This window comes from Procambarus clarkii, chromosome 48, assembly GCF_040958095.1.
Source record: "Procambarus clarkii isolate CNS0578487 chromosome 48, FALCON_Pclarkii_2.0, whole genome shotgun sequence".
NCBI classification, from domain to species: Eukaryota; Metazoa; Arthropoda; class Malacostraca; order Decapoda; family Cambaridae; genus Procambarus; species Procambarus clarkii.
In genome coordinates this window covers 35,927,501-35,951,645 of record NC_091197.1, presented here as the reverse complement: position 1 = coordinate 35,951,645, position 24,145 = coordinate 35,927,501, and the positions used below count along the sequence as shown (strand labels likewise).

At 42.3% G+C, this 24,145-nt stretch overlaps 1 protein-coding gene across 1 annotated transcript in view; it reads right to left on the bottom strand.

Moving 5' to 3' along the window:
* Positions 1-24,145, bottom strand: part of LOC123764818 (probable methyltransferase-like protein 25) — a 239,851-nt gene that overhangs the window by 158,988 nt on the left and 56,718 nt on the right. Inside the window, exon 3 of the mRNA XM_069302696.1 lies at positions 15,511-15,659. Coding sequence (XP_069158797.1) covers positions 15,511-15,659 — 149 coding nt within the window. The remainder of the gene's footprint in view (positions 1-15,510; positions 15,660-24,145) is intronic.

Sequence of the window (24,145 nt, the reverse complement as noted above, 5' to 3'; positions counted from 1 at the left end):
ACCTATTTTCGGCAAAAACGTCTTGGTGCAATTGTCAAGGACATATTTTTGTTATTTTTACAAATGTTCAGGTAAATTTAATGTCAAAATGTTAACAAAGTCAACTATTTCCATGTCAAAACACAAATAGTAATGAAAACATTAAAAAACATTAAAATATAGCCAAATTAAAAAACAAAAAGCACAACTCTCTGAGCGCCTAAAGGCGTTTTGCGCAGTGCAGTGGTTAATGCCACCTCTTGTTCAGTCTTGTGTTGATGAAATTAATACCCTATTAACCCTTAACATGCTCGGGGTCTAATATCCTGCTATCCACACAGGCGCATGTCATTTTGAAAAAAAAAAATTTTTTTTTTTTTTGCTAATCTGTTAAGTTCTCTGTTCACTGATCACGGGAAAAATAAAAAAAAAATTCTATTGTACTTACTTTTGTTGCAATAGAGCCGAGAAGCTCGGTGATGACGTCACAATCTGCATGTTCGCTCATGCAGTACACGCCCGGGAGGTGTTGCGCGCGGTCCTCAAACAGCCAGAGTTGCCACAAATATATTTTCGCGCTATTTATTTACAATGTCTAAGCGCATTTTATCTAAATTTTTTTCACTAATTGTGTTTCAAATACTGTTTGAACATATTTTGTATCAATAATTGTTGCATATTTGAGTATACACAGGCGCACACAAATGTTTTCAATTACGGCAATATAATATGTCATTACAGTCTATTATATTGTATGTTCTGCTTATATTTGTATATATTTACACACACGCACACGCTATCTGCTTATATGTTTACATATTTACACACTCGCACACGCTATACACACTTTGAAGCACACTTAGAAGATTTCTAGACTGTGGTAGTCATTGAAGCAGTCGACAGCACATAATGGGATACCACACGTTTCACACCATGTTTGCACAAGCTTCTGTTTCTTGTCTCTACGTGTCGTTGTTTTACACACCAAGCAATCACGTTGGGCTACTGCACGCTTCACACCAGGTGGCAAATACTTAAGTTTGTGTGCTAGGAAGCCTTCAGTGTGAGCGAGGCGTGGAGTACCAGCATGCTGCAACAGTGGGTTTATGATGGGCCGCTGAATACCTGGGACATCTTTTGCAAACTTTCCTAATAACTGTATTGCAGCATCAAATACAAAGTCACGGAAAGTGGGCTTACGTCCAGTTCTCACAAGGTACATGTTGAAACAGTTCAGCATGCTCATGTCCACAGGATGGAAGAACACTTTTTTCGTCCACCTACATGTCTTCCGCACACACTCTGCAGTGCCAATCATCATGTCTGATTTATCAATCAACCGCATGTTGATATTATAGTCTAAAACACAGTCTGGCTTATATAGTGGTGCGTTTGTTTTATGGCTCACTTTCCCACTGTTCACCATTGTTCCATCATGAATTGTTGTCAACAAGTTCACCTCTCTTTTGTCTTTCCACCGAACTGACAGAATGTTATCACTTTTCCTTCTCTGACACTCACCAACTGCAATGTCGTTGTCAAACACAGGCATTTCCCTACGTTGTGGCTTTACTGTACCAACCAATTGTCTTTCCACCGAACTGACAGAATGTTATCACGTTTCCTTCTCTGACACTCACCAACTGCAATGTCGTTGTCAAACACAGGCATTTCCCTTCGTTGTGGCTTTACTGTACCAACCAATCCGGTTCTATTTTCTAGCAAGAACCGAGCTAGCAAGGGACTTGTATAGTAATTATCTGTGTATAAAATGTGTCCCTTGTTCATCCACGGAGCCATGATGGTCTTCACTACACTCCCCGAGAATCCATGTTCGTCGTTACCGGGAATGTCTACATCACTAGCCAAGTACAGAATCATGTGTAACACGTATCCTGTCTCACAATCACAAAGAACAAAAAATTTCAGGCCAAATCGGTTTCGTTTTGAGGGAATGTACTGTTTGAATGGAACACGTCCCTTGAAAAGTATGAGAGATTCATCAACCACCAGCTTCTGTGCTGGTACGTAAAAATCTCTGAATTTTCCAATAACATCGTTCATGTAGTGCCTCACTCGCCACAGTCTATCATCAGGTGTTCGGTCCTGAACACTTCCAAAATGTAGACACCTGAGGAGTATCTGAAACCTGTCTCGTGACATATATTTCCCGAATAAAGGTGTTGGTATTGTCTTGTCCTTGCTCCAATAGTCATTTATTGCATGTTTGTGACAGTGCTTCATCAACAAACAGAGTGCCAAAAACACATACATTTCCGCCACTGTGGTATTTTTCCAACGCTGCAGTCGTGAAAATTCTGTGATTTCCCTCTCAATCAGGTAAGCAGCATGCAGGTTCGTTTGGTGTACAATGTATTCCATGAGTGGTTCATCATAGAATGCTGTAAAATATTCCATCTCAGCCATGTCCTCACCTTGATTAGGGAAAAGGTTTGTAATCCCTACATCTTTATCGTCAAAGTGAGGAATATTAGGAATAAAATCGTCACCATCACTCCACTCAAGTACACCAGGCGTCCTGCGAGATGCAGAGGAAAGACGGCGAGGAAGCGATGCATACCGGCGACCAGGAGCTGAATACCGTCTGCGAGAAGCACGGCGGCTACGTGCACGTGAGGTGGGTGCACGTGAACACGAGGGTCTTGGTCCCTCATGTGGTGCCATGCGGTGGCGCTTGGCCGGGCGAGATGCTGCTGACGCGACAATTTCTCGCCCAGTTACACCACTGGTACCAGCCACAGGCTCAATAAAACTTTGATCTGAGTCACTAAACCCAGAAAAGGAGTCACCTCCCTCTGACTCGTCACCCTCAAACAGAAAATATCCACAGGAACTGTGAGGTCGTGGTAGAATTGGGGTACAAAATGGGCGAGGAGGCATGGGAGAGCGTATAGGCCTCGCCATGGCATGGCGGTCATTCTCACTTTCACTGCTGCTGCTACTATCACCCGACAACTGTGTATAATCCTCATCGTTGTCTGAATCGTCAAACACACTTTCTTCACCTTCAGAGAATAATTCGTGGGCTATTTGCTCTGGGGTGAGGGACTGAGTGGTGCGTGCCCGTGAGGCGTTTGACCGTGCGCTCGCCATGGTGACTCTCGCTAAACTGAGGCCTCCCATGCCATCGGATCGTGAGCTGGATTTTTTTTCAAAATGGCCGCTGTTTACTAGAGCCCCTGGGCAGCATATGGGACCCCCAGCTACACCCCGGGCCATTCAAATCGTGCGCGGTACCCATACACTTCATATGAAGTGAAGCGCAGTTGACTGGTAAAACGATTTACACTTCATATGAAGTGATGCGCACTTTAAGGGTTAATGCCACCTCACCCCATCCACCTCTCTCAAATGTAGATATAAAAACAAAATCGGAGATGCGTAAGTTCTATTCAGTTGTGTATTTGTAAACTAAAGTCTTTGAAAATGTAATAAGTTTTACAAAACGCGCTCGTGTCGCGTCAGACTAGAAATAAAAATGAATTTTGGAGAATTGATTTATGATTTACCTCCAACAGTGAAAAGAAATGTACGAAAGATTGAGAAAATTTGTGTTAGAATTATTAATCTTACTTTTTCGGTCATATTTAATAATGTATATATATATATATATATATATATATATATATATATATATATGTCGTACCTAGTAGCCAGAACGCACTTCTCAGCCTACTATGCAAGGCCCGATTTGTCTAATAAGCCAAGTTTTCATGAATTAATTGTTTTTCGACTACCTAACCTACCTAACCTAACCTAACTTTTTTCAGATACCTAACCGAACCTAACCTATAAAGATAGGTTAGGTTAGGTTAGGTAGGGTTGGTTAGGTTCGGTCATATATCTACGTTAATTTTAACTCCAATAAAAAAAAATTGACCTCATACATAATGAAATGGGTAGCTTTATCATTTCATAAGAAAAAAATTAGAGAAAATATATTAATTCAGGAAAACTTGGCTTATTAGGCAAATCGGGCCCTGCATAGTAGGCTGAGAAGTGCGTTCTGGCTACTAGGTACGACATATATATATATATATATATATATATATATATATATATATATATATATATATATATATATATATATATATATATATATATATGTATAATATATAATATGCGAACAAGCCTGAATGGTCCCCAGGCGTATATGCAACTGAAAACTTCACACCCATAAGTGACTCGAACCCCATACTGTCAGGAGCACTATGCAACTGGTGTACAGGAGACCTTAACCGCTCGACCATCACGACCGGACAAAAGATGATGGTAGCTGAGGCTATTTCCCCATCATCCCACCGGCGCTCTGATGGTAATCTTGGGCATAGTATTTTATCAATCACCTTATTTTTTGGGGGGGCTACATGAACAATACAAATGCGAACAAGCCTGAATGGATCCCAGGACTATATGCAACTGAAAACTCACATCCCCAGAAGTGACTTGAACACATACTGCCAGGAGCAACGCAACTGGTATGTACAGGACGCCTTAATCCACTTGACCATCACGACCAGAGATAAGGAGGTGATAGCCGAAGCAATTTGAACCCCCCCCCTCCCTTGCACCCGGATAGTAATCTTGAGCATAGCATTTTATCAAATCACCTCATTCTTTGGGGCACATGTGAGGAACACAAATGCATACAAGCCTGAATGGTCCCCAGGACTATATGCAACTGAAAACTCACACTCCAGAAGTGACTCGAACCTATACGTGCGCCCCAAAGAATGAGGTGATATGATAAAATGTTTATTACTGTTGTCAGGTTTACACAACTGAGGTTTCCTTTGTGCTGGACACCCAGCTGTAGCCAAACTTCTCTTGATGTCATTGACTGCTTCATGTCTGGCAATCTTTCCCAGTGACTTATGACAGATGAGACGATGGCTGCCATATTGGTCCGGTCGTGCATAGCCACAAATACACTGGTGTTCGGTGGAGATGGGGGCAGTAAGGCACAAGACAACACCAATACTTAGGGGCCGATGGTTCAAGTGAGTGCCTAAGGCAGAATTAGGGACAGCCCACACAAAGTCCCCAGCATGGGGAGCTTGCACAGCTAGGAGACGTGCTTTGTCCTTCCCAGACACTGACTCCAGCAATGCTGTGGCAATATTCTCCACTATGGGGCTGTCCCATTTGGCCTGTTTACCATCGTTTGGAAAAGTGGGTCGAGGGTGAGGATTGGCAAGATTGTCTCACTGGCCGGTTCCGTCCGCAAATTTGGGATCGTGAACCCCCAATGGAGTCTCTTAGGTATTTTGGTAGTACAGTGGTACCTCGCATAACGAATTTAATCCGTTCCATGTTCGTCATGTGAAACGGACGTCATACAAAACGAGTGTCCCCCATGTAACCAGTGTGATGCACTGTGTTTATTGTGAAATTTCCCTAGTGTGCATGACATCAAATGTTCCCCAAAATATAATTTTTCTTTGTAAAATGATAAATTACCGACCCTGAACATGTCTATGTAAAAATAATTACCAAATTCCACTTACTTTGGCTGTGAGGGCGTGGACAAGGTGCGCTTTGACGTCATCAGGGCCTGGTCGCCCGTGTGTGAAGCTCCCAGACACGGTCGCGCAGGCCACTCAAGCACCGCGTGTTGCCACAAATATATTTTCAAATATTTTTCCAATGCGGTTTTATTTGTTTCTTTTATCGTATATGATGCATATTTGTGACCTTTACAATATGTATACAGTAGAATGTTCATATTTTTCCATGAAACTGTGATACATGTGTCAGTAATGTGTCCACAATAAATGTTTATTGTCACAATATTACGTGGTAAAAATTCACTAATATTACAATATGTACAGTTTCATATACTATTTACACAGTAACACACTGTATTACACACTCAGTACTTTGGAGGCGCATAATAGTCAACGAAGTAGTCCATGGTACACAGCGCGACTTTGCTCTTCTTGCACCAGCTACAGATAGATTTTTGTTTCCCGTTTCATCGTTCTGTGTGCTTGCAAATAACGCACTCGCATGCACCCTTGGCTTTAGTACTTGTAGGTGGTATGTAGCCAAGCTTGTAAAGCATAAAGTAGTATTGAAACAATTATAGGAAAAGCTCAATTTGTAAGGTAGTCTTGAAAAAATCTCTTTGTAAGGTCCCACACAGGAAGAGATTCAGCTAGCCTCAAAGAGTGTCCATCAGTCAGGAAGAGATTCAGCTAGCCTCAAAGAGTGTCCATCAGTCAGGAAAAGATTCAGGTATTCTTGAAAATATCAATGAATATCACCACCATGGAAGCCGCTAACACTGTTAATCTATGCTACTTGTATCAGATGCATCATCACTGAACGCAGAAAATGATTCATCTATGTATCATCTATATACATTTCAGATGGCAAGGGTGGGGCTCAGAGCTACACCTGGATACGCTCGCTGTATCATCCTCATAGGTGCTGTATCACTGGCATCCGACCGTTGTGTTAAGCCCTTATTACGCCTAGCTTCACCAATGTTATGACCCTTATGTTCTTCAAACAATAGGGTCTGAATTGCACTGACTGAGCACAGTCTTTCAACACCGTGTGGGACAGGTGTTTGAGAGCCAGAGGCGCGTGTGCCACAAATGGTTGCTCACGCACTACTAACCCAGCCAGCAGCCCTTGCCTTTCATATTCGTTATAGCAAAAGGTTCGTTCAGTGTTTGTTGGGTAGGCTGCTCCAGTATGACAATCTTTGTTTCAAATGTGTTCCATTTGTTTTGTATTTGTCACTTACGTCTCAATAATGGAGCAGCCTACCCGACAAACACTGAACGAACCTTTATGACATTTGTCCATTTTTCAAATTGTTTCAACAGTTCTCTTATTTTTTTTTTTTTTTTTTTTTTTTTTAAGAAACATGGAGCAGCCGACCTGTAGACCCCGGAACGAACCTTTTTGACATTTGTACTGGTTTTCAAAATTCTTCCTTTTTTTTATTATTTTCGTTTTTTGTATGTAAGAAACATGGAGCAGCCTACCTGCCGACCACCGAACGAACCTTTTGCTATAAGACAAATGAAAAATAAATATTGAACACATTTGAAGAAAGGAAAATGTCATAATGGTTTATTCAGTGTATGTAAGGTAGGCTTCTCCATTATTGAGACGCAAATGACAAATAAAAAACAAATGGAACACATTTGAAACAAAGATTGTTATAATGGAGCAGCCTACCTGCCGAACACCGAACGAACTTTTTTGACATTTGTTGTATATCAGACATTTCATTTCATTTTTCCTACAAAAACGTCAATGCTTTGCAACATCTCAGTAGTCACCCTTTTATATCCCAGCATCATTAGCATCTTTAAACAAGAACAACATAATTTATGTGCATCGTCGGAGGCATCTAAGAATGTGCAAGAAGCAGCGCGACCCCACCATGTGGTGTTGACGTTACACAAACCAGCGTTCGTCATACGGGACGATTTGACGCCGATCAGGCCGTTCGTTACCCAAAATATTCGTCTTTTGGGGCAATCGTTATGCGAGGTAGCACTGTATTTCATTCACTAATTCACCTGTAGCACTAATCGAGGATAAGAAAGCCGGCAATGCTAACTGTGTCGCCTTGCAAATACCTATACCCCTGAGTCTAACTGGGAGCATTGCTTGGTCCCATTGGTCATCTTGCAGAGAGAGGTTTAGCCCTTTCATGGTTATTGATTTTAGGAGCGCGTCATATTCTGTTAATTTTGAACTGTCGAAGGAGGACGAGAGAGATACCAAATAATATACACATGGAAAATACTGGAGGGACAGGTCCCACATCTGCACAGTAAAATAACAACATACTGGAGTGAACGACATGGAAGAAAATGCAGAATAGAACCAGTGAAGAGCAGAGGTGCCATGGGCACAATCAGAGAACACTGTATAAACATCAGAGGTCCACGGTTGTTCAACGTCCTACCAGCAAGCATCAGAAATATTGCAGGAACAACCATGGACATCTTCAAGAGGAAACTAGATTGTTTCCTTCAAGAAGTGCCGGACCAACCGAGCTGTGGTGGGTATGGGGGGCCTGCGGGCCGCTCCAAGTAGCAGCCTGGTGGACCAAACTCTCACAAGTCAAGTCTGGCCTCGGGCCGGGCTTGGGGAGTAAAAGAACTCCCAGAACCCCATCAACCAGTATCAACCAGGTAACCACATAACCAGGAGGGAGTACACCTTAGGAAATTGGTAAACCTGGGCAAAGCCAGGCACCTTGTGAGGAGGTACAAAGCATCTTGGGCATCCAAAGCCCTTATTCTTCCCTCCATCCTCTTCAGGTCGTTCAGTTTTTCTTCAAAAACTACCTCAATGGCACTCGAGCCCGGAGGTGCCCCTAGCCCCTCCCACTGTTGGTGGGAGCGATCACTGGTGCTCCTGGCAACTCGGTTCATGCTGTATCTATGATTGATTTACTAGACGAGATGATTTCACACTTTGATGGATTTCGGGTGAGTCCGAACTCCTCTACCCTAGATTTCACTAGCTGTAGATCCCCTAAAAGAGATTCTTGTGTCCCTGCCAGGCTGCCATCATCCAGGAACCAGATGTTGAGTTCACTGGTCAACTTGCTTGTGACCTCTTTAGCAGCCATGCAGAAAAGGAAAGGGGCAAATGGGTCTCCCTGCTGGACACCTGCGGAAACGACTTCATGTTCCCTAACCCTCAAAACGCTAGGGGCCCAAATGGAATTCACACCCACAGGCGCAAAAAAAAAAAAAAATCCAAAAAATTCTTTCGTATTATAGAAGTGTTCATTTTTGTTCCCTGATCACGGAAAAAATAACAAAAAAATCGTAGGTGGCATATTTTAGCCGCAATAGGGTAGGGAAGTGTGACAAAAAAGGGGCGTTGGCAGAGCCTTCGCCAGACGAGGTCTATTCCACCCGAGCTGTCAGACGGCAGTTGCCACAAATATATTATTACCTAATTATTTCAATGTCTCTCATTGATTTTTTCTTAGCTTTCTTGCAGTAATAATATTCCATACAGTGAATTGTGGTATATTTATATAATAAAATGTGTGAACCTTCGCTGTACTCAAAATTATGGTGTGCATATTAGTGATTCAATTATTATGTTCATAAAACAATAAACAAATAGTTTTGTTGTTGTTACACTATATACACAGGTTATATATAAGTATCTGTATGTTTTGTTCACCATAACGAACTACTAAGTTGGTCTTGTGAGTCAAAAAGCAACGAGGAGTGACCGCCAAACACCAGCGAGCCACTCATTGCCACTCCCTCCCTCAACACCACCTCACTCACCCTCATTCTCCTCCCACAATACTGTTTTTGCATTTGTCGGAAAATCCGACACCATTTAATATATCATACAGACAGATAATTGCTGTGTTGTATAAGCAAGTTAACCCATAGAAAACGTAACTTGTAGTGGAATTACCGTCTAAAGAAAACGGGATATCATCACCACATACTATTATATTCTCCACCTATTATGGTGGGAATTATTCTTAAATACATTAGTCTTTGGACTTTACCATCATAAAAACATCTTATATAAATTAACTTAATTATCAATATTAAAGTAGAGTAAATGTGACCCTTCTATCACTTTCTGAAATCTGGACAATGTAGGCCAGGCGTCAGTGAGGAAGGAGGGGAGCCATTGTTGTGTCACATCCGAGACGCGTGGAGCAAATTCGGCTCCTATCATATCTGGACAATGTCGGCCAGGCGTCAATAGTATGGAGTGTTAGACGCAGCCATTGTTGAGACTAGACCAGAGGCTCACACGGGAGCAAATTCGGCTCCTGTTAATTTACTTGGACGTAGTGTTATGGAAACCAGAAGTGTACCATTATCAACACGCTGTCTACAAATCAAGTTAAGTGTTCTTTCCGAAACCCATTATCTATCATTAGTGGCCATTAATGTCATTGGGTAGGGTGGTCCGGTTAGATCACGAAATCGCCTCATACTAAAGGTAATTAAGCCAGGTCTTCATGTTCCATGTACAGTTTTCTCTGAAATACTTGTCATATATAGAATCTGGCTTTACAGCTAGCGCCCTTTTGACAGGTCAAGTGGAGAAAGCAAGATTTTGTGCACCAGTTACTGGGTGATGGAAGCTACCTCAAAGAGGATAATTTGGTGTCTACACCCTAGTTATACCTGGTGGACTAACCTGCTGTACTATAAGATAAGGAACCTTTTCAATGTATGTAGTCTATTACTGTAGTTTGATTGGCTGCATATATAAATTTAATAAACCCCCCTAATGTGTAGAGGATCGATTTGTGAGATTATTGTAGAAATACAGTCCACTTAACATTATACAAATTGTTATCGAAGTATATAAATTAACGTAAATATAAATTCATATAAATTAAATAAATATAAATCTCACAGGTCGGTTCCCACATTATTTGGTCATCTTCGAACCGGATGACGGATTATTCGATCCTTTGAACCCACATTTGGTCATCTTAGTACCGGATGAACCAGTTAACCAGTGGATTCATTAAATATACTAGTGCAGTGTTATTTAAACAAAGCCAGCAGTCAATGACGGCGGCGTTGACTCGTGCGAGTTCACGAGCCCCGCTCAGTTCAGTTCAGCTTCGTCAGCGGTTTCATGCACACCCACAGATATTTGGTGGCGTGTTATTTCGTGAAATGACAGCGCTAATATTGAAGCCAGCCAAATTAGTGACTGTGTCTTCGCGATATTGTTCATGGATTTCGTGGTGTTACATTTCGCGAGAGATTATCTACGAATTTTGTGGACTTTATTTCGCGAGGTCACTAATAATATTTAATACTTCTAGATAATATTAGAAGTTTCATAGAGGCTAATTAAGAGGCTATTATCAATAATTGTGTATATTATTTCTCCAAAATAGAGAATTATTTAATATATATTGCACTAGTGATCACAGTATATTTACTAATTGCCAACCCACAACAGGGTAGGATAAAACCATTGACTAGTTGAACTATTATCGTTCATCCTAGTCCCATTATTACCATAGTCAGTTGTACTATATTCAACAACCTAACACCATTAATGAATGGTCCAGACCCTATTTTGGGTGTAATTTTTATCAACTCGAGTTGAGTTGTATATATAATAATTTACTTATGATCATTACACCTTTGAGTGATTAATTAGTGTCAATACCATCCTAGGGTGATATAGAAGAGCTAACCTAAAGGTACTTCCAGTGACACTGGTTTATCACTCAAATCATTAGTGTGTATGATTGTATATATATATAATGTGTATTAATTTTAAGTGCTAACCTCTAGTAGAGGTAGGATTATTGCCTAGTGAGTTCAGAATTTACCCTAGGCTACCATTAGTGTTTGTTCAGTATTATGAGCAGCCCAAGTACAAGTCCCACAAGGCTTCACCAACGAGCCAGTATGGATAATGCAGGGAGAATGAAAAGAACCCTTGCAGGTCTTAAAGGCCACTTAACAAGACAGATCAAGAAATGTGAAGATTTGTCACAACAATCTCAAGTTGATTATGCTGACCTGGAAAGCTATTATCAACCAGCTGCAGGTAAATTTGAGCAAATCAAATGCCAAATGGCTGTCCTTGTGGGGACAGACTACTACCATCAATTCATCGGTAGCCCTACTAAATATCAGGGCATAACCATGTTAAACTCTGCAGGAGGTAAATTACTCTCAGGCCCAGTATCAAGCCTGAGGAGACCTATGCCTGCAGATAAACAATACCAGTAGAAACCTAAATTTGTCAGCTGATTATATTTCTCCAGTAGCATTATACTAAGGAGATTACAGCTGACTATACCAACAGAGGTTGATGTTAGTATCATCATTTGAAGCTGAAGATGAGTTCATGAGGCCTCAGTGGCAAATCAGTGAAAAGTAGCCTAAAACAGCTACAAGTCACTGCGACCAATGTCACTGAACCCACTGCAGTCTCAGAACCATACTTTACTTTAATGATGAGCTATTCAATCTTCTGAATCAATTAACTAAATTAAACCCCAATAAATCTGATGACTGATTTGATACATTTATTATTTAATCAAGATGTATTCCATGGGCCTCAGTGTTTATATATCAGTGACCAGTTACCTGAAGAAACTTCAAGTTATATCTAATGTCACTGATCTCACTGCAGTCCCTGAATCATACTTGACTGTAGTACTTGATCACATTCAGTCTTCTGGGTTAAATAATATGTAATAAGGCTTGAATATTAGCCTTTCAAGAGTTGACAGGGAAATGAAATCGCATTAGACTTCTAACCCCTGCAACTCTAGTACAGGACATCCGTCCTGTACGAACAGACACACAAATGTGTGATTACTAACTACTAACATCAAATTAATCTAATAATTCGAAGGAGGAGTATCGGTGTTCGTCTGTTCTAATTAGGACTTCGACCCGTGAGCAGCCCCTGGGGAATTATGTCGGAAAATCCGACACCATTTAATATATCATACAGACAGATAATAGCTGTGTTGTATAAGCAAGTTAACCCATAGAAAACGTAACTTGTAGTGGAATTACCGTCTAAAGAAAACGGGATATCATCACCACATACTATTATATTCTCCACCTATTATGGTGGGAATTATTCTTAAATACATTAGTCTTTGGACTTTACCATCATAAAAACATCTTATATAAATTAACTTAATTATCAATATTAAAGTAGAGTAAATGTGACCCTTCTATCACTTTCTGAAATCTGGACAATGTAGGCCAGGCGTCAGTGAGGAAGGAGGGGAGCCATTGTTGTGTCACATCCGAGACGCGTGGAGCAAATTCGGCTCCTATCATATCTGGACAATGTCGGCCAGGCGTCAATAGTATGGAGTGTTAGACGCAGCCATTGTTGAGACTAGACCAGAGGCTCACACGGGAGCAAATTCGGCTCCTGTTAATTTACTTGGACGTAGTGTTATGGAAACCAGAAGTGTACCATTATCAACACGCTGTCTACAAATCAAGTTAAGTGTTCTTTCTGAAACCCATTATCTATCATTAGTGGCCATTAATGTCATTGGGTAGGGTGTCCCGGTTAGATCACGAAATCGCCTCATACTAAAGGTAATTAAGCCAGGTCTTCATGTTCCATGTACAGTTTTCTCTGAAATACTTGTCATATATAGAATCTGGCTTTACAGCTAGTGCCCTTTTGACAGGTCAAGTGGAGAAAGCAAGATTTTGTGCACCAGTTACTGGGTGATGGAAGCTACCTCAAAGAGGATAATTTGGTGTCTACACCCTAGTTATACCTGGTGGACTAACCTGCTGTACTATAAGATAAGGAACCTTTTCAATGTATGTAGTCTATTACTGTAGTTTGATTGGCTGCATATATAAATTTAATAAACCCCCCTAATGTGTAGAGGATCGATTTGTGAGATTATGAGATTATTGTAGAAATACAGTCCACTTAACATTATACAAATTGCTATCGAAGTATATAAATTAACGTAAATATAAATTCATATAAATTAAATAAATATAAATCTCACAGGTCGGTTCCCACAGCATTTATTCACTATACACAGACATTATGTATACATATTTCCATGTTTTGTTCACCATAACTGTACATCTAAGCTTGTATGGTGAGTAAAGGCACAAAGACGTAGCTACTCACACAGTCAGCTGATCGGCGGCAGCCCTCAAGGCCAGACGCACTAATATTTGTCCTCCAACAATATTGTTTGTGGTGTTATTATGCTATATACACACATTATATATAAGTATCTACCTGTTTTATTCACCATACCTGTACACATAAGCTGGTATGGTGCTCAAAGACCATAGTGGCCATCTGTAAACAACATGCCAAGTCGTGCAGACGACACTCCTCCCTCACCAAAATGGAGGCTCCCAACCTACTCCTCTTGCTGTTATCTCACACTATACACACGTTATATATAAGTATCTACATTTGTGTTCACCATAGCGAACCACTAAGCTGGTATGGTGAGTGCAGTCAATAAATGGTGACCACACACAGTCAGAAGACGACGCCACAACCCTCCCTCCACAGCCTTACTCCTCCCTCCATGGAGCACAGCGCTAAATATCACCACAATCCTGCTATTATCAGAATCCTGGTCAGTTTTATCACAGTCAGGGGGCTTCAGTAATACTATCACTGCTAAATAATAGCAGTATCATATATATTATGGCATTTGTAGGCGATGCTGTGGTCACAAGCTGAACAGCGGTGCTGTGAGCTCGTGCTGCGTGCGCCAGCCTTGGTGGCTTGCTCAATACTGACGCTCTAACACCCAAGAATGTTGGCCTGGATTTTTTTTCTAGGCTGCATCTGGCAACTATCTGTCGTGGCTGTATTATAGCTGCCCCTATCCCAGGCGGAGCGTTTAAATTATAGCGCTAGACACGAAATCGTATATAAATGATGTGTGCGGTTTCGGTTTTGTCACTGATATCATTTATATATGATATGCGCGGTTTGAGGGCTAAACAACAGTGGCCATTCCCTACTGTACCCTGCTGAAACGAAGGGGAGTAGACTGGGAAAGCTTGTTTGCACTGCTTCCAATACCACATCCCTTTTTACCTTGTTGAAAGCATTTTTAAAGTCTAATTTAATTAATGCTTTATTTTCTGGGAGATGATTAACTACTTTGTATTCTAAGTATCCTTGTCACACTTACATCTTTACAGCATCCTTTACAATCCCACTATGCATCTCAGTCTCTGTATCTCCATCTTCATTGACACCTTCCCTTAAAAATATAGGCTCGTGCTGCATGAGCTGCTGCTTCACAGTCATGGGGGACACCAAAACCTAGTTGATGGGGTCGAAGTATCGTTGCAACTTCTGTGCGGATGTTTCAGACAGCAGCTTATATATGAGGGTTCCTGTAGTACAGTTGGGTTCGTTCTCGACATATAATCAAGAATTTCGGGTTAGAATCACAAGCGGGAGAGAAATGGTTGGACATTTTTCCCTTCACCTAATGCATCTGTTCACCTAGATGTAAGTAGGTACTCAGGAGCTACTCAGCTTGTTGTGGGGTTGCATCATGGGTAGGGTCAGTAATTCAACCATGAGGGGGGGGGATCTTAATATAAGTCTAACGTGTGTGTGTGTGTGTGTGAATACACTCTGGGTTGCCTGTCCCCCGACACAATGAATTATAAATTTTAAATTTACACAGTACAGTATTGCTATCAGAATGATGATGATAATGGCAACCTTTTGCCAAGAATTACCGATGCGTGCAGCATATTATGACACATTTTGCATCATCTGCTGACACAGTCTGCTGGTGAGGTGTGTAGTACTCTGCTGTCCTTGGGATTCATTATCACACTCACAAAGGTGATCTAATCATCCTTAAACAGCTTTTTTTTTTTAAGTGAATATAATCATGGTTATCTGACATATGCAAGGTATCCCAAATAAATCAAGTACTATGAACTACTGAAATATTTAAAAAAAAAAAATCCTGAGGTAAACTGCTTGTTATATACAAAAGAATCAACACACACTTACCTGAAGTTTGTCATTCCGAATCACAGCAGATGAAGTGTTAGATTTACTAGAGTCAATACCAACAACATTTAAGCCATACTGAAGTACTAATGATGAACTCAAATAACCCCGTCCACTACCAAGGTCCACTATCGAATCCACTTCACATCCTACGGAATAAATATTTATAAAGACAAATGAGACAAATAATGTTGATGAACGCAGACAACAACGAGAACGCAGACAACACTATAAAAGAAGGAAAAAATAATGGAAATGCTTAAACAGACATGACTTTCCCTAAAAAGAAATAATAATTTAAACTGGGAGATTGAAGAAATTGAGCAGAAACTGAAATACTCATATCAGATTAAGGAAATGCAACTAGAACAGAAAGCAATTCAAGAAATAAAGAAAAACACAAAATAGTTCATCACATATGCAAAATCAAAAGCAAAAACCACTGCCAGTATTGGACCTATCCATACGAGTGAAGGATGAGTGATTAGTGAAATCCTAAATAAGCAGTATGAGGATATATTATAAACAGCATGAAAGTGGAAGATCCAAACAACTTGTTTATGCATGATATCCAAACCCCTGTAAATATAACTGATATCAACACGAATGTGACAGATTTTGAAAGAGAAATTGAAAACATGCCCATGCATTCAGCCCTGGGTCTAGATTCATGGAATTCAATATTTATAAAGAAATGTAAGGTGCCAGTAGCACAGGCACTCAATATAGTGTGGAGGAAGAGCTTGGCCACGGGAGTGATACAAGATGTGCTTAACCACTGTGCTGCTCGGGATACAAATATGGCACCCCACCTGTGCGCATGAAATAAAGTAGCAGTCTCCGTGGTGTAGTGGTAAGACACTCGCCTGGCGTTCCGCGAGCGCTGTCATGGGTTCGTATCCTGGCCGGGGAGGATTTACTGGGCGCAATTCCTTAACTGTAGCCTCTGTTTAACGCAACAGTAAAATGTGTACTTGGATGAAAAAACGATTCTTCGCGGCGGGGATTGTATTCCAGGGACCTGCCCGAAACGCTACGCGTACTAGTGGCTCTACAAGAATGTAACAACTCTTGTATATATCTCAAAAAAAAAAAAAATCTTGGGATTTTTTTTTAAATTGTTAAAAACACTTCCCGGATTACATATACATAAAAACAAACTTGAAATTGTACTTACTTTGGCCACAATGGGGTCCAGAAAATGGCATGTGACGTCACGATTTAGTGGTCGCCCGTGGCGTAGACTCCCAGGGGCAGTCGTGCGCCACATTCAACATGCGCAAGTTGCCACAAATAATTTTTAGTTCATTTTTTGTGTACATTTCCAAATGCATTTTTTTGTTTCTTTCTTGCCAATCCTATGTGTAATGAACACATACACAATATTATGGCAGTAGAACATCCGTACTTGGGATGACACTGTGTAGTAACACAGTGTCATCCCAAGACACTGTGTTACATACATCACAAATGTCTCTACATATATTGCTCATATCCAATGTTTCATGTTCATTCTTGTATATTTACAACATATTTACACACTATACAATATCACACACTATATACACTCACCATCAACATACTCAGAACTTCGCGAGTGTGTGATATGCTGCGAAACAGTTGACGGGGAATAGTAGAACTTTGCACTCAACGCACCAGGTGGAGATGCATCTTCGTTTGCGTTCTCTACGTCCAGTGTTCTTGCATAAAACACAGGCATGTTTACCATTGTCCCATGATGTTGTGACATGCATATACTCAAGCTTGTTTACACCAAACATCTCGTTACCCCCTCTGTCTGTCTGGAACTGCGTGTGGCATTGTTGCTGGCACCCCGCGCATTGCAACAGAGCCCTCCTTTCCAGACTTCACGAGCAGTTGTGAAACTACAGCAACACTAAATGTCCGTATTGGGGGTCTCCTGCCTGATTCTACTAGATACGTGTTAAAACAGTTGAGCATTGTAACATCAGTGAGGTGGAAAAATAATTTTTTTGTCCACTTTTCAGATTTACGCACCCACTTGATGGCACCGCACATCATGTCACATTTATCTACTAGGCGCATGTTGACGTTGTAGTGTATGACACAACTGGGTTTTATGTTGGGAAGTGTGTTTGAAAGTGCACTATTCCATTGTCCAACATGGCACCGGTGTGAATTGTTGTCAACATATTGACCTCACGTCTGTCCCTCCACCGCACCGATAACATCTTGTCACACTTGCGCAGCTAGTAGTCACCCACTCCAATACCTATGCCGAACACTGGCATTTCCTTCCTGTGAGCCTTCACAGTGTCACATACGCCAGTGTTGTGGTCAAGGAGGTATCTGTTCAACAAGGGGCTGGTATAGTAGTTGTCGATGAACAGTATGTGCCCCTTGTTCAGCAATGGTTCCATGAGGGTTTTGATGACACTGCCGGAGAACCCATGTGGCTCTTGAGCTGGAATGTCGACGACTGTACCTGAATACAGTATCATGTCCATGACGGTACCAGTTGCAGTTGCACAGCACGAAAAACTTTAGTCCAAACCGGTGCCGCTTTGATGGGATGTGCAGTACTGCTTGAATGCCAGTCATCCCTTGAAGAGGACTAGCGATTTATCAATCACCACATTCTGTCCTGGTACAAAATATTCACGGAACTTGTCTCTCATATCACTAAAAACCTTCCGTGCCATCCAAAATCTGTCGTGTCTGTCCTCATTCTCACTGTTTTCATTGTGCAGGCACCTGAGAAGCAACAGGAACCTATCACGTGACATGTACCTGTTGAACATCGGGGATCTAACAAGGCTGTCTTTGCTCCAGTAATAATGGATGGCGTGTTTCTCAGAGTATTTAATCATCATCATCGTGCTCAATGCAAGAAACATGTACATTTCGTCATTTGTGGTGTCCTTCCATCGTGTCATGCGAGAGGCAGGTAAAATGCTGGAGTCTATGAGGCTGTGAGCGTATCTGTTCGTCTCTGCCTCAAGATGGTTCATGAATTCATTATCAAAATAAGCCAGGGAAATAGTCGATTTCAGCCATATCATCACCTGTATAGGGGGAATAATGGTGTCATGCCAACATTGGTACTATCAAAAGTTGGTATTTGTGGGACAAATATCTCACAATCCTCCCAAGCAAGTACACCCGGGGGTTTGGTTTTGGCGCCAACACCACCACCACGAGCATCAAAAACACGGCTCCATTGCCTTGTGCTAGAGCTTTGTATAGGTATGGCAGGAGATGAAGCTGTTCTGCATATCGTAGGACTATTACGAACACCTGATGTTGAGGAACAGAGTTGTCATTGTCCTCTTGCCGTATGACACGCTGCCACTTGCCTTGGCGTGTGTCTGGGGCAGCAAAACCCTGCCTAGTAACACCCCTCGTTGCTCATACTTGGGTCATCAACACTACTTGTATCAGAGCAAATGTCACTGAAGCCCGAGAATGATTCATCACAAGTACTATCACTGAATAAAAATAGTGGTGGTGACTAACAGTGTTGACCCAGGATGGCGAGGCAGGCCGGGCAATGGCTGTGTACTGTACACACTCGAGACATCATCCACCTCAGTCTCTCCCTAAGTCACTCGTACCAGCCCCTGTGTAAGGTCTTTTTCTGGATCATAGTGTAAGTCATCATCCATGACACTATCATCGTACAATATGTCGCGAATTTCCTTCTCAGAGAGTCGTTTTGCATGGCCACGGCTGACCGTGAAGCAGGAGCTCGTAGACGATGCATCAGACATGGTTGCTTCCTTGAAACTGGGGCATGGTCCTGGGGCCTGCTGGGATTTTTTTCAAAATGGCAGATGATAACTTGGGCCCTCAGGCATTTATTTTGTACCCGCATTACCGTGTGCCAGTTTTGAGTACTATGCTATACCTATAAGATCCCTGAGGCCCTTTGCACACCACCCGTCAAGCACCTCATAATGGTCATGAGAGATTATTGCACAAGCAGATAAAGATAAATCACGACTGTTGATACTAGGGGACTTCAACTTTAAAGCAATAGACTGGGAGGCCTATGAAGCAAGAACGGAGGACTTTTGGACATGCAGATTTGTGAACCTCATTCTGGAGACATTATTGTATCAACACATAAAGCAAGCCACAAGAATGAGGGAAGGAGATGTGCCGTCAGTACTGGATCTAGCATTCACCAGGAAAGAAGAAGAAATATTTGACATCCAGTACCTTCCTCCCTTGGGAAAGAGTGATCATGTCCTGTTAGACATTGATTATGCTTTAAGATATCATCTAGAAGAAAATGGGGACATTGAAACAGTTGATAAACTCGATTTAAGGAGAGGACACTATGGGGAACTTCAAAATTTTTTTAATGAGTGTAATTGGACAGAATTGTTGCTAGGCAGGGAAGTAAATGAAATGTATGCCAAATTTTTAAAAATATACGAGGAAGGCACACAAACATTCATACCAAAACAGAGATGCAGGGCCAGAAAACAGCATTGGTTCGACAGAAATTGTGAGAGGGCAAGAGACCAAAAGACACAAAAATGGAATCAGTATAGGAAGAGGCCAAACCCACAAACATAACAGCGATACAAAGATGCGAGAAACAACTATACAGCAGTAAGGAGAGAGGCAGAAAGAAATTTCGAAAAAGGGATAGCGGATAAATGTAAAACAGAACCGGGCCTATTCTACAAATTCATAAACAACAAATTGCAGGTAAAGGATAATATCCAGAGGTTGAAAATGGGAAACAGATTCACGGAAAATGAAAAGGAAATGTGTGAAACATTAAATGAAAAGTTCCAAAGTGTGTTTGTACAAAATGAAATCTTCAGAGAACCAGACACAATAAGAATTCCAGAGAACAACATAGAGCGGATAGAGGTGTCTAGAGATGAAGTGGAAAATATGCTAAAGGAGCTCGGTAAGAACAAAGCAGCTGGCCCAGATGGCGTTTCACCATGGGTTCTGAGAGAATGTGCATCTGAGCTCAGCATTCCACTTCACCTGATCTTTCAGGCATCCCTGTGTACAGGAATCGTAGCAGACATGTGGAAACAGGCTAACATAGTTCCAATCTACAAAAGTGGCAGCAGGGAAGACCCCCTCAATTATAGACCCGTATCATTGACAAGTGTAATAGTGAAAGTATTGGAAAAACTAATCAAAACTAAATGGGTAGAACACCTGGAGAGAAATAATATAATATCAGACAGACAGTATGGTTTTCGATCTGGAAGATCCTGTGTATCGAATTTACTCAGTTTCTATGATCGAGCCACAGAGATATTACAGGAAAGAGATGGTTGGGTTGATTGCATCTATCTGGACCTAAAAAAGGCTTTCGACAGAGTTCCACATAAGAGGTTGTTCTGGAAACTGGAAAATATTGGAGGGGTGACAGGTAAGCTTCTATCAGGGATGAAAAATTTTCTGACAGATAGAAAAATGAGGGCAGTAATCAGAGGCAATGTATCAGAATGGAGAAATGTCACAAGTGGAGTACCACAGGGTTTAGTTCTTGCACCAGTGATGTTTATTGTCTACATAAATGATCTACCAGTTGGTATACAGAATTATATGAACATGTTTGCTGATGATGCTAAGATAATAGGAAGGATAAGAAATTTAGATGATTGTCATGCCCTTCAAGAAGACCTGGACAAAATAAGTATATGGAGCACCACTTGGCAAATGGAATTTAATGTTAATAAATGTCATGTTATGGAATGTGGAATAGGAGAACATAGACCCCACACAACCTATATATTATGTGAGAAATCTTTAAAGAATTCTGATAAAGAAAGAGATCTAGGGGTGGTTCTAGATAGAAAACTATCACCTGAGGACCACATAAAGAATATTGTGCAAGGAGCCTATGCTATGCTTTCTAACTTCAGAATTGCATTTAAATACATGGATGGCGATATACTAAAGAAATTGTTCATGACTTTTGTTAGGCCAAAGCTAGAATATGCAGCTGTTGTGTGGTGCCCATATCTTAAGAAGCACATCAACAAACTGGAAAAGGTGCAAAGACATGCTACTAAGTGGCTCCCAGAACTGAAGGGCAAGAGCTACGAGGAGAGGTTAGAAGCATTAAATATGCCAAAACCAGAAGACAGAAGAAAAAGAGGTGATATGATCACTATGTACAAAATAGTAACAGGAATTGATAAAATCGACAGGGAAGATTTGCTGAGACCTGGCACTTCAAGAACAAGAGGTCATAGATTTAAACTAGCTAAACACAGATGCCGAAGAAATATAAGAAAATTCACCTTCGCAAATAGAGTGGTAGACGGTTGGAACAAGTTAGGTGAGAAGGTGGTGGAGGCCAAGACCGTCAGTAGTTTCAAAGCGTTATATGACAAAGAGTGCTGGGAAGACGGGACACCACGAGCGTAGCTCTCATCCTGTAACTACACTTAGGTAATTACACTTGGGTAATTACATCGACCAAAACAAAACAATCACCCATGGCGCATGCGCAGGACACATGAGGTCTGGGCTTGAGGTCTGGGCTGCACCACTCGACCCCCGGGGAGGGTGCCAACAAGGAAAATGGAACCATAATTAGTAATATCGAGACAAAGGATGGAAAGAGGCGAATATTAAAAATTGGAAACAGCATCGAATGATGAGAAAAAGGACAGAAGAGTACCAACTAGTCCTAGAAAAGATCTGCAGTAAGCCCCACCGGAAAGCGACAGACGTTCCAATAATGCAGAAGCATCAAAGACCCACTCAAACCTTCGAGAACCTAGATGAACAAGCACAAAATCACGGAGGCACAGTTGCACCCAATAGCATTCGTGACCAATGGACATGCAGAACCCAAGACAACAGAAAAGGATTGGGGCATGATACAGAACACAGGTCCTAGAGAAAAAAGGTATGTTAGTCAAGAAAATGTCCCACAGAAGGACAGCGCCGACGAACTGGAAGGGACACGGAACCTAACTCGGGGAGAGGCCGACAGCCAAAGGCAACTCGCATGAAGAAGGGGAAAAGGAAAACCCCACTCCTTGTAACAGTAAGCCCCACTCGAAAGGTCAGAAAACCCAGGCGGGGTCCAACGGGGCCCAAAGCCCTCAAGTCAGCACCTCCCCAACCCTGGGAACCACCACGTCAGGCCCCAAGGGCAAATCGTCCTTCAAAGCCTCGGCCTCACAAGAAAAAGCTGGGGCAGCCGAAATAGCAGGAAGAGAGCAGGCCCACTGGTCAGACCCCGGAGCTACGGCCGAAGGAACAGACTCGAATGCCTCCGATGCAACTCCGGAAGGGGCAACCCTTGAAACTGCCCGAGTTTATAATCTCAAAACCCTCCCCTGACCCTGAAGCTCTCAGACGCCTAGGAGCCGGAAGCAAGGGGAGGGGGGGGGGGACCAAAGGAACCACAACAGGGAAAGAACGAGGGGGCGCGGACTGAACCAAGGCCGACACGACCAACACCTCCCAAGTTCGGGTCCTGAGAAGCAAAACAGGGCAGCCTCGGGGCATCCGGGGAAGCAACCAAACTAGCACGTTGCTAGATCGTTGCAAACTAGCTGCCTGCACCCGAAGAATGTCATCAACAGATTGGGTGATTGGAGCCACAAACAAGCAATAAAGCTCGCAAGACTCAGGGGTCGAATGTGTCACCGACCCAACAGGCAGCACGACGAAAGGCAAAAACAATGGGCGTCTCCCTGAGACAAGGGGACAGAGCAACTCAAACTCGCACAACATGAGAGGAAATGCAGGGGTCCCACCCAGTGGACCCGAGTGCCCCCGCGGAGTTTCCCAGGGGCCCCTAGACTGGGTCTGCTAAGGGTTATCCCAGGCAGGGTACTGCTAACCGGCACCCAAACTACCAATCAACACCGGTAATGCTGAACCCCCAGGACGTGTCCACTCACGAGGGTGAAGCAGGGGGGGTACCACCAAACACAACAACCCTAATATAAAGGGGGGAAGGAACACCAAGGCAGATTCCCCCATCATAAAAAAACAAAAAGAAAAGAAAATCATCACAAGAGGACAGTGTACCCAGAGGGAACAGAGCCGGCCGCTGTTATAGATGAAAAATAGCTATGCAGTACCCTGCGCCCCACTAGTGCAATAACTACCACTTACCCGAAGGCAAACAAGGGTGGAAACCCCCATCCCCCACACTCAGGGCAGCCGAGGAGAGAAAGGACAATAGAGGTAGACCCAAGGTGACTTGTGGATGGGAACCCCAAGCCCCAAGGGCGGTATTTACAGGGCACTCAGGGAAGGTGACCCTAAATATATGCTGCCCGAATACCTGAGAAATTACTCCCAACTCGCACGCCACCGTAAGAGCAGTACTGAAACCAATAACAGCACTGAGAAAAGACTGGAGTTGGAGCCACACGACTATGCATGATCCCATCAGCCGAGGAACTGGGGTGTGGATCGCCGGCACGAGGGTCTGGGGCTCCCCGTTTCCCCTCCCACGGAGGAGGGAGCTGCGCAGACATGCAGCATGGCTCGTGTGACGTCGTGCTTGTTTGCTTGTTTTTCTTATGAGGAGTTCTGTCCACTCATTGGCAATTTTCGTTGTTTTAACCAGAATAGGGGTTTGTTTTGTGGTGCTTACCTTTCTGGTTGCCTGTCCAAGTCGATAGCAGATACAGAATGATCC